The sequence below is a fragment of the Planococcus citri genome, chromosome 3, assembly GCF_950023065.1.
Source record: "Planococcus citri chromosome 3, ihPlaCitr1.1, whole genome shotgun sequence".
NCBI classification, from domain to species: domain Eukaryota; kingdom Metazoa; phylum Arthropoda; class Insecta; order Hemiptera; family Pseudococcidae; genus Planococcus; species Planococcus citri.
Window position 1 is genome coordinate 15,150,361 of NC_088679.1, and position 19,908 is coordinate 15,170,268.

General features: G+C 34.1%; 1 protein-coding gene across 2 annotated transcripts in view; it reads right to left on the reverse strand.

The window, feature by feature from the left end:
* Nucleotides 1–19,908, reverse strand: part of LOC135841264 (nephrin-like) — a 1,354,679-nt gene that overhangs the window by 407,654 nt on the left and 927,117 nt on the right. Inside the window, exons 1-2 of one of the 2 annotated variants that reach the window (XM_065358145.1) lie at nucleotides 14,078–14,597; nucleotides 3,444–3,644 (exon numbers count right to left, since the gene is read on the reverse strand). In XM_065358145.1, coding sequence (XP_065214217.1) covers nucleotides 3,444–3,644; nucleotides 14,078–14,204 — 328 coding nt within the window. In that variant the 5' untranslated portion in view covers nucleotides 14,205–14,597. Of the gene's footprint in view, nucleotides 1–3,443; nucleotides 3,645–14,077; nucleotides 14,598–19,908 lie in introns of those variants that run through there. The other variant, XM_065358143.1, reaches the window with a different exon arrangement.

Consider the following 19,908-nt stretch of genomic DNA (forward strand, 5'->3'; position numbering starts at 1 on the left):
TTTGTAGTTTTCAAAAATTCGTTTCTTAGGCACTGATTTTCAAAATTTCGGTGACTTCAACTCGCTGATTCAACTCCTCCCTCTCCCTTTCCAGTCTGTTCCAAGGCTGCAGTGTCGAGTTTCGAAAATAATGCAAGTGAGTACTTACTCCAAATTTTTTGTCGAAAACATTCTTCAATCCTGTTATCAAAAATTTTGAGGCACTCAACTTCCTCCCCAAATTGATCTCATATGAGGAAAAAGTGATCAATTCTTCAAAAGTTGAAAAAAAAATAGAAATCCAAACCGATTCCAATATGACAAAAGGGATATTGTATCACCTCAATACGACCCACTGATTCTACATATTTTCACCCTTTTCGAGGCGATCTGAAATCTCCAGCAAAAGTTGACTCGTTTACAGCAATTTTAAATCGCTGCAGAAGGCGTTGTAATCAACTTCATCGGCAGCTTAAAATTCAATTCTGTCATAAGTTTGACGTTCCGAATCGATTAGAGGAGGTGAAACAGAAATCCAAGGTGACAAGTTGAAAAATTTATTTCTTTACAAGATTGAAATCACAAATTTCAAAAAAAAAATGCCATGTCAATTTTTGCGATAAATTTCTCAAAACTTCTTCCATCTTATAAAGTAAAAATTAGTTTTTTCTCAGTTTTCAAGAAATTTGGAAGCCCATTGGAAATAGGGGGGGGGGGGTTAGAAGAACTGAATCAAATAGTGAGCGGATCGCAGCAATGGGTCCTCAAAAGAAATTGAATTTTCGAAAAAATGTGGTTTTTTCGCTCCAGCAGCCCCAACTCAACCTGTTTTGGGACAAATATCCCCGTTTCCAAATAATATAGCTTCATATTTTAATGCATCGTTATGTAATTGTATTATAAAAATATTGTGTTCTTGAATAGTAAGTAAGTAAGTATATTTAAAGCATTTATTGAGTACCTATGTCAAAACATCGAAAAAGTATAATTTCTGAAAATAAGGAAACACATAAGTTAATACCTTTCAATGTTTTGGCATAATTATTGCAAAATGTTTGCGAAAAAAAATTTTCAAAATACAAATTCACTCAAATAAATTTGAAAATTTTCAATTGCGCAGCTTAACAATAAAAGTGCTTTTGAATTTTGACGGCTATGACCCAGACCGACGCAAAATCCTGAACATACCTACCTATACCTACGTATATCTTTTGAAAGGGGGCCATTTTTCCTAAAACCGGACGAGTGGCTTGAGCGAAACAATCACGAGTTTTCAGAAGATTCATTCTCTTCGAAGATCAATATTTCCCCTTTCTTCCAACTGCAAAAATGAAAGTTTCCTTTGAAGTTGTTAAAAATTCTCTGACTCTTTTTTTTTGTGATCCACCCCAAATGTACTTACCAAAATTAGATATAATTTTTCTATTGAGTATTAATATACCTGAGTTTTTTTTTAAAATTCATAATTTCAAAAAACAGAAATTAATTGGCTAATTTTTTTCTATTTTTTTTTTCGCTTCAATATTCTTTGAAAGAAAAAACACAATTACCGAGATCTATCAACTTCTATTTAAAGTTTTATACTACAAAAAAGTTTTTAGTAAGTACTTTGTTTTTTTTTTCAATTTGCAAATCTGCAAGATTTTTTCCCAATTTAAGGAGGCCACAAAAAATTGAACGAAATCAGGAGACTTGAAACCAAAAACTGAATTTATTTGACGTGGAATAACCCCCCCCCTGTATCCCAGCCCTTTTATTAAATGTACACAATTACCCACCTACCATTAAAAAAAAAACATCTTCACAGCAGATTTTCTTCAAAAAAAAAAAAAAAAAAAAATCTTACAACATTTTCAACAAAGGTAATACGATTTACCTTTGAAATGAATAATTATTCCAGATAAATACTTCGTCGTCGTGTACTCTCGTATCAAAGATTTAAAAAAAAAAAAAACACACCGAAGATCAACTCGAAGTACCAAACACCGTTTATCCTATCTCTGGAAGCAAAGTGCAATAACAATTGGAAAATTATACGTTGCAGTTGAAACGTACAAAGCAATAAAAATACCTCAATTTATACGTAGGTAGGTACTGCAAAACTGTACAAAATCCTTTCGTCGTCGTCGCGGGCATTCCTTCCATACAAAAAGAATATAAGAATACAGCAGGCGAATAACTCACTCACAATACAGTACATGGAGAAGAAGCAGAGATGCTGAAAAAAGGATGGAATACCACTTAAAACTCGTCAAGTTCGTTCGGTTTTTGTTCGTTTATTAGTTTCGTTCTCTTTAAGAATAAGAAGAAGAAGAAGAAGAAGAAGAAGAAGAAGAAGCCAAAAAATGTTAATTCGTTTCAACGACTCGTATACCATAATAAACTTCGTTAAAACTTCTCGTTATTCATCTAAATAAGTATAAGGATACTGATTACTACGCGTAGAAAACTGTACGCCATTTTCTAATAATCTTATAGAATAACTCGACGACGAGGACGAGCGACGACGACGATGCGATGTCGTCGCAGCAGCAAAACTATTTAAAAACTTTGATAAATTCTTTCGGCGAACACGAGAAAGGAATTTATGTCTGGAACGTGTCGTGGAAATGATTATAATAATATCTAGATAATCGCGTTCAACTTTTCACTCCTTGGCTGCGGAATTAAATTTGAAAAGTAACCCTTAATTTTGTTTCTTTCGACGATGAGTAAAAAACTATATTTTGATATTTTGGAATTTGCCAAAATTTCCTGATACGTAAGTGTAAGTATCAGACTGTATAGTCACCCTTATAGTAGGTAGGTATATTCTTTCCTCCTTCCATTAAAAAGGGAAGACAGCAAGACATACACGAGGAACAGCAAAAATAATACGTAGGTAGGTAAAGGAGCATCACATCGTGTACATGGTGCCTTTATAAAAAGTGAAAAATTTATAGCTAGTGATAACATGTGATATATTTTTTCGGGGCTAAAATTCCTGGCAATGATATTGGACGCACATTGCGAGGCTTTGAGCATACCTACAAAAAGGTACAGCACCCCGACTCTTATCTAATAAATTTTTACCGAGGCTGCATTAATACTGCATGGTATTGGCCAAACGGGTTTCCTTCTTATATACACGACGACCTTAATGCGATCTTTCGCATCTTCTCTACTTTTCCGCGTTTTATATGGTAAAAGATTGCACACACGTAAATGTACGAGAGTACAAACAACTAACAACCTAGAATCTTTTTTTTTCTTCCTTATTTTTTGTAAGTAAGGGATACCTACACCCGTGAAATGGGGAAGGTATAGAGACAGATACTCGCATTTATATGTACACATACTGAAATCGTACACCAAACTACAGTTTAGGTAGGTAGAAAAAAAATAGAGGAAAATATACACCGATCGGAGATGAGCCTTTTTTTAACGCAGATAGGTAAGGTAAGGTAAGGTAGGTAGGTACTTACCGTGTAAATTTATCGATACGTTGAAGTACACAGGCTTGGTCAAGTTGGAATTTTCAGCTTTGCACGTGAGTATGTCGTTCATGTTTTCACGTTGTAAATTATCTATCCATAGGGTATTTTTCACGACGTCTTCGTCTTCTTCGTAAGTGTAGTCGAGCTGGTCGAGGCCTCGCCACCAGGTCAGTTTTGGTTTCGGGTTACCTGGAAAATTCACCAAAATACAGCAAACCGTAATTTAACTGATAGACAAAAGTCCATAAATTAGGGTTGTAAGTGGGTGTTCCCCTTCCGAGATTTCCTAATTAAATTTTTCCATCATTTCGGCGGTTAGAGAGTCACCTCTACAGAACATGAAATTCTGATAAAATACAACAGTCATCACGTCAATCTGGCATTATAGGTAATGCATAACCCTCACTTTGAAAAGATTTGAAAAAAAAATTACATGGTCAGGAAGGGAGAGAGGAGGAGGCAGGTGGATCAATAAGTGACTCAAAAAATTTGAAATTAGGATCTCTGAGAACCAACAAATTACAGGTCAAACAATGTTTTCAATGAATTCGGGCTTCAGGTAGAGCTTACGAGAGAAGACTCGTATCATAAAACGAAATTCTAATTCTAAATTAATACTCATAAAAACCTAGAAAAAAATCACAGGGTACTCGAATCTTCAATTTTTTTGTACCATTGGCGAGGTTTAATGTGGAGTCTAGAGAGCTCGTATCGCAAAAGTAAATTAAAATTGGAATCGCAGATAACTTAAATTTTTCAAGCTTTTTGAAATTCAAGGGTAGGTCTAGGTATTATTACCAACTGAGGAGTTAGATGGCTTTGTAGACAAATGAGCTGAAATTCAAAATCATAGCCTATATCATGAAAACGCAACATATTTTTTTCAACGATATTCAGTGTTTCGATAAGATTTTACTGCTGAAGTGTGCAAATGGTTCTTAAGTGACGCGAGGTTGAATTTTTTCAGTACAGAAGTAGTTATAGCGTTTTTTGTTTTTATGGAACACCCTGTACTTCGTTACTTTGTGTAAGTAATCTATTTTTATTATTGATACTCGTAAATATGAATCTTGTTTTTATTTTTGTTATTTCTACGAAGAGTTAGATCGATTTTCTCGCCTCTTCGACGGAATCAAAAATGAAAAAAATGAAATTAGTTGCAAAGGGTAAGTATTCCTGGGTAAAATAAGTGAAATACACCTGTCCTCTCAGATTTTTGAATTTTTCATGAAAAATTGTCAGATACCTTTGAAAAAAAATTTTCCCCAGCTCACCCTCTTGCCCACAATAGCAAAAAAATGATTGGGGGGAATCATACATACTTACTCCAACGAGTTCCGAACAAAAAAATTTTGAATTCACCCAAAATAATACACCAGAGGAGACATGAGTCTATAGCCACTTAAATTTTATCAAAATTTGTTGCCCCCCTCCCGAGGGGGGATATTGACAAAAAAACATTTTTTTCTTTCAAAAATATACCTATCTGAACGAGTACCTATAGTTGGAATTTTTAAAAAATATTCCCTCCAAATGGGTCATATTTAAAAACACACCACCAAAAAAAGCGATACTGCCAGCAATATAATTTCGGCAATTTTGCATAGGGAACTCCAAAGTATCGTTATCATATGAATACTCGTAGAACCCGCTGGACACGAATATAAAGTTAGATTTGCAGTTGGACTCTCCTGAGAATCACATTGGGAGGGGGGGGGGGTTCCCCAAGACTTGAGTTTTTAGTGAATATTTACGCCATGATCAGGAAGTTGCGTGGCATAAATAGCTCTACGACGAAGCATTTTTCACAAAAGATTCAATTTTCGACGAACCTAACTCCTCGAATGTAGCCTTCAGAAGGGTTCAACAGAACTGTAAAAATATAACTTGATATTCGTGTTCAGTGGGATTCTTCGCATGAATGATATCATTCTTAAAACTGAGGAAATATTTTGGAACGCACGTGATGCTGATTTTTCGGTCATTATTGCCAACTTTCAAAAGATCCGTCAAAAATTCCTAAATTTTCGGTGATCATTCTAGATTTTTTAAAATCTAAAATATTGAAACCACTGCGTTCCAAAATATTTGTAAAGACATGTCCGGTCTGCCAATGTAAAGGAAATAGATTTATCATAAATACCTAGACAATAGTTTTTGCCTAAATGCCTATAAAAGTCCTATTATGCTGAAGATATTATAATGCTCGGGTAGCTACAGCGGGGTTCATTGATAGATGAGACAGCTTCACATGATTCCGTCTATGATCTGTCCAAGGACCTATCATAGGGGTGTATTATACCTATTTAGGGGTCAGAACTCTAATAATTCACCTATCTATATTTATTCATTGAGCGCCAGATAAACAAATTAAAAGAATAATAACACCTAATTAGATACCTCCGTGTATTCGATATGATTGTAATACACACCTTATAATTACTACACAAATAATTGGTAAAGCTAATTATTTGTATCTTAAACTAACAGGTAAATAAATTCATATATGACATATTAGTATGGAAGAAGATGAATACTTACGACCATTGGTGTTGTAGTTTTCGGGACGAATATAACGAAACGCGAATAATACAACGAGTGATTTATCCCGAGGGTAGTATATGACAATTAATCGAGAAAAGGATTAAGAATTATTCAATTAACGAATATTCTTGATTAATGACAATAAATACACTTTGACAATTATCGAAGCTGGGTTTTAACGCGAGATGATCAGACTCGACATGTGAGATGAATATAAGATTCAAGCTCACCCACGACGATGCGGACAATTCTGTACACCTTAGCAAAGTAGGATCTAGAACCGAGAGTCTAGAAGACAGAATTCTAAGTGATGTGAGCGGCTTGATCTCGATGGCTCGATGCTACATCTTGCCATCTCTTAATTAATCGTATCGTTCCCACCTCAAGTAGGGGAATCTCATATAGGAGTAACTCTACACATAGACAGATAGGGGAATAGGAAATATGGCAACACGTAATGTCGCAAGGCATGATGTCCCTTCACATATTTTCCTTCAATTTCAGGAATGATAGGTATCTTTCAATATTTTGGCATCATTAAGGCGAAACATTTGCAAAGAAAAAAAATTTCAAAAAATCAACAACTGACCTTAGTCAATATCTCCCCCTGAAGGGAGGGCAAAAAATTAAAAAATTCACGTGGCTAGACTCATATCTCATCTATACATTTTGGGTGATTTCAACAATTTTAATTCAAAACTCGTTGAAGTATGATCCCCCCCCCCCCACCAAAAAAAAGTTTTTTTGTCATTGTGGGCGAGGAATTGAGGTGAAGAGAATTTTTTTGGTTCCATCATTTTTTTTAAATGTATCCATTTATCCAAGAACGTTTCATTGAAATTTGATAAGTCCGAGGACAGGGGCATATTTCACTTATTTTACCCAGGAATACCCTTTCCTCAGAACTACATCAAGTATTCCTCCATTCATTTCCAAATGAACAACAAACTAGCTAAGTAATACGGTGTCCAGATAAAATTCAAACGCGAGCTTATTAATTTGCAGGTAAGTTTTTTTTTTTGCACATTCGATTCATAATTAAATTGAACATTACTCAAGAGGATAGGTATCATTATACCCATCGCATAATTTTGAAAATTATTACTTGACAATATACATATAACATCGAAAAACGATTCGTTGTAGAGGCAGCTTTGAAATGAAAATTCTGGCATTTACATTACATAGAATGAAACCAAAAACTCATCAAGTACCTAATCAAAACACCAGATATAAAATTTTTTTAAAAACGATTCTATGAAACCCGAAAAATATGAAAAATCAACGTCGTTTGCAGATGTTAGAAAATTCGAGTAAGTTATACCTATTCCCATTTTTTCGGGAAATTGAGACGAAAAATTTAAATAATGAGTTCAGAGAACGTTTGAATAATGAAAAAAAGAATTCGGATGATTCTTTCTGGAATAATTCATTATCGTAAACAAAAACATCTGACTGGTAGAAATAATCTCAGAAATTTAAATCAATCTTCATACCTACAATCCATCCTCAATATCCATTCTTTTTCCGAAACTGGCTCATATGAGAATTTTTCTGATGTAGGTAACTTAGAGTCGTACTTATTTTCATTCACACCATCGTACCTTGATAGTCGACATTATTCAGGTTCGAAACAGGTGAATGTATACACAATATTAGTAGTTCACGACTGATGCGTCAGTGAGCAAAAAAATTTCAAACTGTTCCATATTTGTTTGGGATCCATATTTGCGTAATTCGTTTGCCGAACAACATGAACTCCAAGATCGATTCAATTCGAAAAATCGCGAATCAACTCAATAAGTAAGTAAACCTTAAATCATCAGCCATTAAGTTCTACCGGGGGGGGGGGGGTGTGTATGCTGGTCCGCCATTTTCTTCCTCAAGCGTAGGTATTTTTAAAAACTCGAAAATTATGAAATTCTTTGGTAAACATTTTACAGGAGTCTTTTTTTTTCTGTAGAGAATGAAAAAATATGCAAAATTTCGCAAAAAAATCTTGAAATTTCATGCAATAAAACCTGAAATATTTTTAAAAATGTACATAAAAACAATGAATCAAATTTTATTTTTTATACTTAATTTTTCATGTTTTTAATATTTTAGGTTCTATTGCACGAAATTTCCAAGATTTTCACGAAATAGGTCATATTTTTTCATTTTCTACAAAAAAGAACTCTCGTAAAATTTTTGTAAATTTCATCATTTTCGAGGTTTTAAGAATACGCTTAAGGAAGAAAATGGCGGATCAGCATACCTCAGTGAGTTGATAATTTGATAAACAAACTTTCTTGTTCCCAACAAACTACCCAAATGCTAAAAAAAGACCCCTCAGTCCAAACCCAATTTCAACCTTAGTTGTTCTGGGGATTGAAAACAATTGATCGAATCAACGTGTTGCAGTATGGAATTCATTCCTATTCGATTGATTTAAGTACTATCAAACCAATTCATTAACAGAGACCGTTGTTTATCAGAGCAGTGAAAGCGTCGGAGAGTAAGTTATTAATTCAGGTTTTCCACTTTCGTAGAAGGCATAAAGCTCTCCGTTCTGTACATTTCGGTATCATGCCAGAAAATTAAAATGGCAGGAAACTAGAATCGAGGATGCAATCCTTACCATGTACAAGAAGACGATGGTACCAGCATCAATTGAAGAAATGACCAATATGCTCTACTAGGAAACTTCGTGAAGTGTCCCTCAGAGATTGGATGGAAATTGGTCTCAGTCGTAGCCCTTCAAGTACCACAACATTAAAATTTTATCTGCCCGTTTTGAGTTTAGCTCCCACAGTACCTACGATTTTGGATTTTGAAGTTTTCAAAAATCGTCACCCCGAAGCTCAAGTTTTTCCCACGGTATTGTGGTGGGAAAATTCTGGCCCACGCGCTCGCATAGGACTTCTCTCATCTTCCTATTCAGCTATATTTATCATTTATTACATTTATCAAGGATTATTCAAATTTTCATCAAAAATAAAGAATTTGAATATTCTTTGAAGAATATAGGTAATATAAAACATTTCGTTGAAAATAAAATAAAACAGGACCCTTGGTTAAGCGCGTGGGTCAAATTTCCTCACGTCAACATCATATAGCTTCGGGGTAGATTGTGAAATTCAAAATTTTATTGTATGAGCTAAACTCAAACGTGGCAGCTGAAATTTTAATTGGGTGGGACTTGGGCCAAGATCTACCACTGAGAGACCACTTTCCATCCAAATTCCGGGGGGGGGCACTTCACGAGGTTAGGTTAGGTTAGAAGCCTTCTGGTCCCACAGTAAAAAATTTCCAGCTGTGATTGTAATTACCAAAACAAATTTATTCTATTTTAATTCAAGCATATTTACTTATAAATCTAGAAGATCATTCAATTTATTTATAATACCACAGTTAGGTAAGTATGTTTTATTAAGTAATTAATTTCTTTTTTTGATTTATTAGGTACTAGGTATTATTATTTGGTTTCAATCAGAATAATAGGTACCACAGTGTTCAGTGCTTCAGTGGCAACAATACGCACGTGACATCTGCAGCACAGAATTAATGAAGATTTGCTGGCTAAATAGTTGAAATTTGACGAATCATTATTTGTAAAGCAAAAATATAATCGAGGTTGACTGCCAAGAACGTGGATAAATGCAAATGAAAAAGATGAAACGCATATGCAATGGATTTTTGAAATTTTACAATGCACTTTACTCATCGGCATTTTAGTTAATGTGGAAGAAAAGACAGAAGGTAGTAATATGTAATCATTCAGAAATATGTGATGGCAGGAAGTTATTAATGTTCGATCAATGGCACGGGACTCTACAAAGATCAGACTGTGAATCACTCGCTTAATTTTACAGACCCTGAAACTGGCGCCTGCACCCAACACATTGAAGCCTTCTGGTTCCATGGTATAAAATTTCTAGCTGTGATTACACTCACCAATAAATTTTTTTAGTCTATTTTCATTTAAGCTTATTTACATATAAATCTAGAAGATCTTCCAATTTATTTATTACTTCAGTTATAGGTATGTTTTATATGTTTTTATTTATTTTTATTTACTCAAGTAAGTACGAGATAACTAACCTATCTTTCAAGTTTTAATTAATATTGTAAAAGTGTATTTAACGATCAATATAATACAACTGATCTATTGCAGTCCCAACAGTTGAAAAAAAAACTGGAAAAATGTCAGGAACCAAAGTTTTTGTTATTATTAAAGAAATCATATTAAAAAAATCGAATAAGTAAGTAATCCTTTTGTATTGAAAATTTTTCCAAAAACTTTTTGGAGCTTTTTTTTGTTGTGATTTTTCAATTATACATTTCATAAAATCATCTTTTCACGTACTAAATATTTGACCTACAGACTTCCGGTTGGTTTCATTCGAATTTCAAGGCTTTTCAGGTGCCAAAACCACAAAAAAGTGATTCACCCAAAAATCAAACACTAATAAACTCCTTTTTTTCTGGTCAATCAGAATTATTCAGTTTAGTTATTAAAAATTTGAAAAATATCAAATGGAATGTTGAAACATTTGAAACGTCAATTTTAACGTAACTTGACCAATTCTGTCCCTTTGCAGTGGATCCCAAGCCCCCCGAAACCTTTTCTTACCCATCTTCATCAATATTGGTCAAATTGAAAACGAAGGTTCATTTCATTCCATGGCAATTTATGTACCTACATTGAATTAGAATAAATAACATACTGTAGAATTTTTCCAATTCGACAATTAATATCGAAGAAAATGGGTAAGAAAAAGTTTCGAGAAGTTTGAGATCCACAAAGAGGGAAGAAATTTTAGTCACGCCAGCTTAAAATTGGCGTTTGAAACACGTTTCAATATTCCATTCAACATTTTCACCATTTTAAATGCATTTCAATTCACCTCATATCGCCGAAGAGAATAACATCTCAAATTTAACTGTAAGTTCATTTCTTGGTGAAATATTCTGTTCTGTTTTGAGACTAATTATTTTTAATTTGTGATTTTCGGGCTTTAATACAAGATTTCGAATCCAAGCACCTTGTATGTAATGTACTACATTTCAACAATCAACGAATCAACTAAATGTGACGACGGATAGTGAAAAATCTATTGCCAAAGTTAGCGATGAGGAACCTATCACTGATAGTGATGAAGATTCTATACCAACGATGAAGATTAGATGACCCACAATGAGGATGTTACTGCTTCAACTGCATAATCAAATTTGGAGGTGACAGGTGGCGGAGGAGGTGACGCTGTGTTCCGCTTTTTACCTCAGAAAAACACCCTCAAACCATTAATATTAAATTAGCAATTTTTTAGAATTCAATACTTATTACCTAAGTGGTTTGTCAAATGTGGAAATAATGTTTTTGCTTCAATGTTGGGACATAATTAATCCATTTCAGTGCGTAATAGCCAATAGGTAGATAGATAGGCACTCAGTAAACAGTGTAAACACCATCAAAGTAAGATGCAAATATTACGAATAGAATCATTATTATAGTAAACCCTAGAAACTGCAATAGGTAAGTAATCTTTATTTTTCAATCACTACTAAATTATTCTTGAAATGTCGAATTAGGTAAGTAATTTGCATTCAATAGAAATAAGGTGCACCGGGGGAAGTTGGAATTCGGGGTAAGTTAGAAAACTTGCTCTAGCACCTAGAGGTTTATATCTGGCGAAGTGCCACTAAAGGTGACTTGAGGGTACTACCCCTACTTCATCACGGCATAAAAATTTTCGCGATTCAGTTTCATTTTAGATGTCTTTGGTTCAATTGTATTTTGTTGTTGTTTTGAACTTATTTTGAATTTGGTCTAAAATACAGACTTTCTATTTCTTAGTTTTTCGCATATAGCGGACGAACCGTGCGTCCTAGTGAAAATCTGATGAGAGTGATCTCAAAGAGAATTAAATTCTCTACAATTTTGTTTTCATGCAATTTTTCTAGGACGCTCAGTTTGTGATCTACGCCTCTGCAAAGTTTAGCCTGTTCTGACTTCCCCCAATTGGGGTAAGTCAGGACAGTTTATATTTTATTCCACTGAGCGAAAGCTACTATGTCAATCGCGCTCAAATTTTTACCATAGGTTAAGAACCCTTATGGGAACCTATCATAGTAAATTTCATCCATATTGGTTCATTAGAAGGGGAGTAACAGCTGGTCAAAGTTGAAATTGCGAAAAATCATTCTGACTTGCCCCGTTGCACCTTACCAGTGATTTTTCAATTTATTCACAGGAATAAGCTATTGATGAAAAGTGCATTTTGTTTCAAGCCCTAATATCTGTGGTCCAACAAAAATGAAAAACTACTGTTTCTCAAGCTAGTATGGAATTGGTGTGAAAAAAATTAATTTTTTGAGGAAAGTTGACTGAAATGCAATTTTTCATTTCCTCAAAAGAAACGGATATTCAAAATCTTGAAGGTACGATTACATTTTAGGTACTGGAGAAAAAAAATTATACAATCTGAAATCTTGAAATGCGGCTGATCTGTAGGTAAGGTACTTACGTTGTTCATAATTTAAATTTAATTATGTCAAAATGCGACTGATTATTTTTTTCAATTTTTTTTTGCAATAAAAATCCAATTTTCTTGCAAAATTATTGGTTTATAATTTGTTTTCAGCACATCAGATTGAGAAAACAGAAGTATCGACATTTTGAGGGTAGTATGAATATGTACGATGATGAGGATTATGAGGTGTGCACTGTGTACCATACGACATAACATGTATTTTATAATTACGCGCACAATTAATTATCATCATTTTTATGGTTCTCTATTCTTATGTAGATTCCACCAAGGCAGCAGGTTACCACAGACGAAGGCTGTTCTGCATGAAAAAACACTCATCGTCCGAAGCACCCCAAAACTTGGGGTGAAACGGATATCTTTTTCAATGAATGCGGGAGAAAAAAGGTGGGGGATATTTCTCCGCCAGTGAAAATGTTTACTGGAATGAGTTTTTATTTTCATGAAAATTTCACTACCGTTGTTTTTTTTGTTGCAAAATCCTCTCTAAAATGATGTCTTGAGGAGTTCATTGCAAAAATAGCCCTTGTCAGTTGACCTCTTAGAACCTGTCCTGTGCAGCTCCCAAGCTCTCCCTTGAGCGTACTCAGTATCATGAATATACTCTCTAACGCCATTCCTCTCCGGGCTACTCCGGGTCATCACAACATGATCTTCGCAGTTTGCTATTACTGGTGGAATGAGTGCATAAGGTCTAAGAGACGAACTGACAAAAAGGCCATATTTGCAATGAGCTCCTCGTGTGAATTAGTGCCCTGATAAAGAATTTCTTCAAGATTCATCCTCGGGCAAGATGAAAAAACTTGGTAATTGAATTCTTATAAAAATCAGGAATTTTGAAAGAATCCAACTACCAATTTTTTCAAATTGTCTGAGGAATTTTGAAAATTCTTCGATAGAACACTAGGTTCCTATCATTTTAACAAGATTTTCGCAAAAAAAAAAGCGATACTTAGTTAATAATATTACACTATTACCAGCAAGGTAATCAATCACAAAAATTATCCTACCAGTCATTCAGCTCCAAATAATGGACCAAAAAACTTCCAGAGTAACTACATATTATGCAAGGAAAACCTCAAAACGTATTGAAAAACTTCAATGGGTAGAGGTAGACCCTACCATCAATTTTGCCTACAAAAATCCGATTGAGGAAGGTCCCACGTCCCAAACAGAATGAATTTCCACTCAATGTTGTGCACAATGTAAGTAAGAATTGCAATGTTAATTATACCATTAGTGAAACAAATAATGTATCAGGCATTCCTTCTGTAAGAAATGGTAAGAAAAAATACCACCTTAGATCAGAACATTCTGTGAAACATGATCATTTTCATTTAGAAAATGCTAAAATACTGCATAAGAGCTGTGTTAATCAACATAAGTAGTAAACAGACAACTGAAGTTTTACTCATTCTAAGCAATCAAAATTGCATTTAATGAAAAGATGAAGTTTCTGGTTCCGATTCGTAGGTACCATTTAGTAAGTAGGAAAGCTCTAGTCTATGTAGCTTAAGTCATTAGTGTCAAAAAATACAACGATACCCGTATAGAGATCATCTTGGAGTAATTCAGAAACAAACTCGAACCCATAGGTGCACACTGGAACCTTTTTTTCATCCTTCAGAAAAATATTGGACGAAAATACGGACTTGAAATAAGGCACTAGCATACTCGAAGTCGAATAATATCATAAGTACATTTCGCGAATCAAACACACGTACGAAAAAATACATCAAACTACAAAAAATTGAGCTTACGAAACCTTCGATGAAAAATTTCCATTCAGAATAACACGAACGCGATTCGGTTTGTAAACTCGTTCGATACCACGACTAAAATAACGACTGAACCAATAATATTATTACATCACTTCTCTTGACAGGCAAGCAGAGAACTGAACTACACACACACAAAATTCCGAACAAATATACGTCACATCTACCAACGATGACACAAAGGACTACGAGCTACGACTAACTACGACGAAGTCTCAAGTCTGGATTCGGCAAAATGCAGATAAGAAGCGATATCAAATCAAACCGCTGCAGAACGAGAACTGTAGAAAGATAACAATACCTGACTGATTCTATTTTTATTGCATGCGAAGGCATAGTTGCTAATTTTGGTTTTTCCAATGTACGATTACGTAATATCTCCCATTTTTGTACTAACGATGAGACCAACTGCAACTCTGAAATCTACATACTCGTACAGGGTGCACAGAAAATGTATCGAGTACCCCAAAGAAAGTTCTTCGTTAAAAATATAAGTAAGTTGACAACGTGAAATAATAGATGCAATGATTGGTGGAACTGGAATGTCATCATCCTTAGATAGTTAGTCTAACAACCATTATAAGCTAATGCTATAATTATTATTTATTAGGTATCATTCATTATGAATGATCAACAGAAATATTTAGCAGAAAACTTTTTTGGCGGTACTCGATATTTCTGCGCACCCTGTACAAACATGCATATCCAGCCAGATCTAAGAATACTAAGAAAATTATTGTAAAATGTGAAATGGAGGTATCTAAGCAGTCGTCACATATAACGTGGGAATTGATGGAAGTCCATGATCTGACAACCCCCCCCCCCCAATCTAAAAAAAACCAGTTTAACGAAACATCGTTTACAGCAATGAACTAATGAATAATTTACTCAAAAACACAACATAGCAAGCTACAGGCTGTTCCGAGAATGAAACCAACCTACCATTTGAGCCTTTTTTTTTGGAATTTCTTGCTGATTTTGAACTATCAATTGTTGGAAAAATTGTCATAAAAAGAGCCAAAATGAAATCCAGTATTTTATCTACCCTACTTAGGTACATAAAGTAGTATCTACTGAAAAATCAAAGAATCTACCGAAGCTTTGAAATGGTATACGAAACCACCACCAATGACCACTCAATCTGACAAATCGAAAATTAGGCATGTAGGTAATACGAGTATAAACCAAACAATTACCTTCCCATTTCAAACTGTACAAAATTTTTGATTTTTTTCCCACATAATTTAACTAAATTTGGATTTTTAAAAATTTTCTAAACACCTAAAAACGAAATTTAGCACATGAACCTTGTCTTGGCATATACATACTTAGGCATTTTTGTACCTACCTTATTTTGAATCGAAAATTTTTTCTGATGATTGAAATACATTTTTCGCAGTTTTTTCGTATTTTGACAAAGTAGTGGTCCGAATGGTTATGAAATGAGCTCGAATGAATGAGGCAACCACACTACTCCTTTAGGCGATAGGATTCGCAGCTTTCAAAATTTTGAAAAGTTTGAGTAATTATTCATACTTTTTCATTTTTGCAACGAAAGAAATCATACTTAAGTGCGGATTAGGTCGCTTGAGGGCCCCTAGTGGACGCATCGAATGGGGCTTTCAAATTTTAATAGTCTCCCCTTTTGTTATTTCTTTCAAGTTCAGATACTTGATCGCCAGTTGAGCAATTGAATTTTGCAAAAATTAGTCAACCTGAAAGGAACAAAACTAGAAGTATTTTTTTCAGGGGGAGGGGCGATAAAAAATTTCCATGAGAAAAAAATACAAATTTTGCCGAATAAAATGACGATCAGTTTTTAAGGTGAAATGAAAGATGAAATGACAATTTTGTCAATTGATGTAATTCGCTTTTTTAGGGCTTGTAAAAAATTGTTATTTTTCCTTTTACCGACTTTGCCGTGAAACGGAAAAGTAAGGTATTGTATTTGTCATGATGGTTGAGGATTTGGATGGGGGTGGATTTTCTTGACGAATTGAAGTGTGCTGATCACGATAAGACGTATGACGCAAAACGAGAGAAGTTTATATATATATATCAATTTATGTATAAATTTGTGTCACGCTGAACTCAAAAGCTCCGAACTTTAAGTCGAACCTGATGATGGCAAAATATTGCTTTGATACTGAACTAGAGAAATTTTTAATTTGGTCGAAATCGATTCAGCCGTTTACGAGATATGAACGTTTTAGTGTGTTTCATTTCAACGTTATGGATAAGCAGAAATTTGTGTAAACCCTTATATCTCGCAAACGGCTCACCCCTAACAAACAGATGCGGTGGTGAGGGTGTGTAGGTTGCAGATCAGTGCGCCGGAGGTCGGGTGTTCGAATCCCGCGGGAGTCAAGAGGAAAAACATTTTTTGTTGATTTTTTTGTCAATTTTTTTGTTAATTTTATCCGTTCAAAATTTTTTTGCCATAAAAAATCAAAATTTTTCAAAAATTTCTAGTGTAATTTTTGTTTTAACAAAAAACTTTAAGTTTTTGATAATTTTTTTTTTTTGGTAAATTAATAGTAATTTTTAGTAAGTAAATAAAATGATTAGTTATTTTTGGTGAATTACTAGTAATTAAAGTTGTTCAAAAATTTTGGTAAATTGCTTGGGTAATGTTTGGTAAATTGGTAAAAACCTTTGGCAGTAAATTACTGGGGTAATTAAAATTCGGTAAAAAATTGGTAAATTAGTGAGGAAATGTCTGGTAAATTACTGAGGTGAATGTTGGTAAATTGCTGAGGTAATTTTTGGTAAAATGGAAAAAGTTGGTAAAATTGGTAAATTAGTGGGTAATGTCTGGTAAATTACTGAGATAAATGTTAGTAAATTGCTGGGGTAATTTTTGGTAAATTCGTGAATTTTGGTAAATTGGTAAATTTTGGTAAATTGGTGGGTAATGTCTGGTAAATTACTGAGGTAAATGTTAGTAAATTGCTGGGGTAATTTTTGGTAAATTCGTGAATTTTGGTAAATTGGTAAATTTTGTTAAATTGGTAGATTTAGGTAAATTAATAAATTTTGGTAAATCGGTAAATTTGGGTAAATTGGTAAATTTTGGTAAATTGGTAAATTTTGGTAAATCCGTAAATTTCGGTAAATTTGTTTATTTTCCTGTATAACAGAGCAAAGTCGGTTAATCTTGCCTACTGCGCAAGATGTTTTTTGATTTTATGGAAGTTTCAAAAATGGATTTTTTGGGTTTAGAAAAGAAATAAAAATTGACTTGAGCAAATCGAGGGCAAAAGCTTTTAAAAATTCGTACTTCGAGTTCACGAGATACAAAAACAACGTTTTTAAAAATGTGTTTACTTTTTTCGTTCAAAATTGTGAAACTCGAATGATGGATTTTTAAAAATTTCAGTTTTGAACATGAAAAGCAAACAAGTCCGAGCGCAGTGAGAGCAAAAGCTAGTTTCAAGAAGTAGAAAAATTTGTTCAGGTTAAAATTTTTTTTTTGTTTTTCGGTTTAAACAATTCTTAAAATTTGAATACTTGACAGAATTTTATAAAAATTTGATCTTAATTTGAAACAAAAAACACAAGGGGCCCAAGTAAAGCCAGTGCAAAAAATTGTATTTTGAGAGGTAAAAAATGTTTTTTGTGAGGAGTTTATTTTTTTGACAAGACAATTTTAGCGTTAAGTACCTACAGTACATACTTCAATAAAAATTTCGATTTTGGATTTAAAAAAAGCAACCTGGCCCGAGCGAAGCTATGGTAAAAGTTTGCAACAATTTATGTTTAAAGAAAGTGAAAACAGTATATTTTTTCGGTTTAAAAATATTTTCGGGGGCCTCCTCTTGGTGTTTCGTGGGCCCCTGAAGATCGCCAGGCAACATCATAGGCCAGTCTGCCCCTGATCATACTCCAGTGAGAAACGAGTAAAAGGTATTCTGCAGCCTCCAAAAAAGTAAAAAGGGCCAAAAAAAATCTTCAAAATACTGAATTTATTGAAGTGCTTTATTTAGACGAAAAACATGCGTATTTTTGGAACCTCTGAACGCAGTTTTTTGGAGCTTTTTCAATCCTTTTCACATTTGTAAAGGCTGGAGCGTGATTTTCATTCATTTTTAACTGAAATAAGATTTTTAAGATTAGAAAACGAAATTGATAAACATTAAGAACGACACATTTTTGAAATTTGGATATCTGGAATCGTTGCTGGGAGGGGGGGGGGGTTGGGTGGAAGTTAGTGATGTTCAATGCTTTCATTAAAGCCTATTTGAACAACCTTGAGGCCCCTAGCTGTTTTCTCAAAATTTTGGAGAATGAAAAAATGTCTCTCTCTACACTTTGAACCAATGTAGTCAAAATTTTATCTCAAATTAATTTTCTAAATGAATATTGAGAAAAAAATCAAAAAAATAATAACTTTTGAAAAAATATCGTAAGGAATGGTTTTTGCAAAACTGTTTCAAATCTAAAACCGACCAACGACATCGCCTTCAAACGAGGAGCAATGTGTGCATGAAGTAGGTAAAGCATCAAAAATGTTTTTTATTCATTTTTAGAAGCAGCTCGTCAGAGTCCATCTCAATCGATCCTATTCAATGTGGCTCTGCAGAAGTTGCATGAGAAAGCCTACAGAAACACACACACCTATTTTTCAATCTATTCGCAGATTGAGAGTAAAACAGAAGAAAATGCAGCAAAAAATTCAAAACTTTGTCAATATTGGGAGAAAATTTCAAGTTGCATGCCAACTTTCGAAGGTAGACGTTTCTTAGCCTTGAAACTGCCACAGCTGCTAATATTCCCAAAAAAAAAACGCATCGATCTGTGCAAAATAATAAGTATACAACCAACATGGCGAAAAATTTCCCTCTGTCTTTCACAATAATATTGAATTACTACAGAACCCCCCCCCCCTCTTTCCAATACCTTCAGTAGGGCTACAATGGAAAAAATACTCTTAAAAATTTCATCTCCGGAAATTTATCAAATTAAATCAACATTCCAAGAAGGTACGACATGATGTTTTAGCGCGTAAAAGCCTACACAGACAGTACGGATCTCATAAGGGAATAGAACCTACGATGTTTTTAGCGAACTCGACTTCGCTTCAGTACCTACCATATCTATGTACAAATACATTCATCATCATCTCTAACAGCTAAATATAAAAAACAAAAACAAAAGCAAATCACCAACGTCAACAGCACGGCATCGCATGTGACACAAATGCAACAAAGAGGAAAAAATAGGGGTGGAACACATCTCGTCTTCGTACTATACAAAGATCGTTATAGTTTGTCGAAAAGTTCGCCATATAAATTGCGAACTTATATACACAGTTGAAAGTTTTTATAAATCAGAATTGTAACTGAACAGGACCTTGGAGTTTTGATTGTTTTCTCAACACTAGAGAAACCATTACTTATTCACCGTTTCACTTACAGTTACTTACATAAGTTTCTCATACAGCTCTCGTATATAGTTTTCTAGTATACGGAACTCGAATACGTTATTTTGGCGAATTTGCGCGAAATGTTCTGTTCGGTTCGATTCATTCGCTTATTTCTGAGCTCTGGATCGGTCTCTCTCTATCTCTCTCTCTCTTGTATGTAGGTACCTACACTA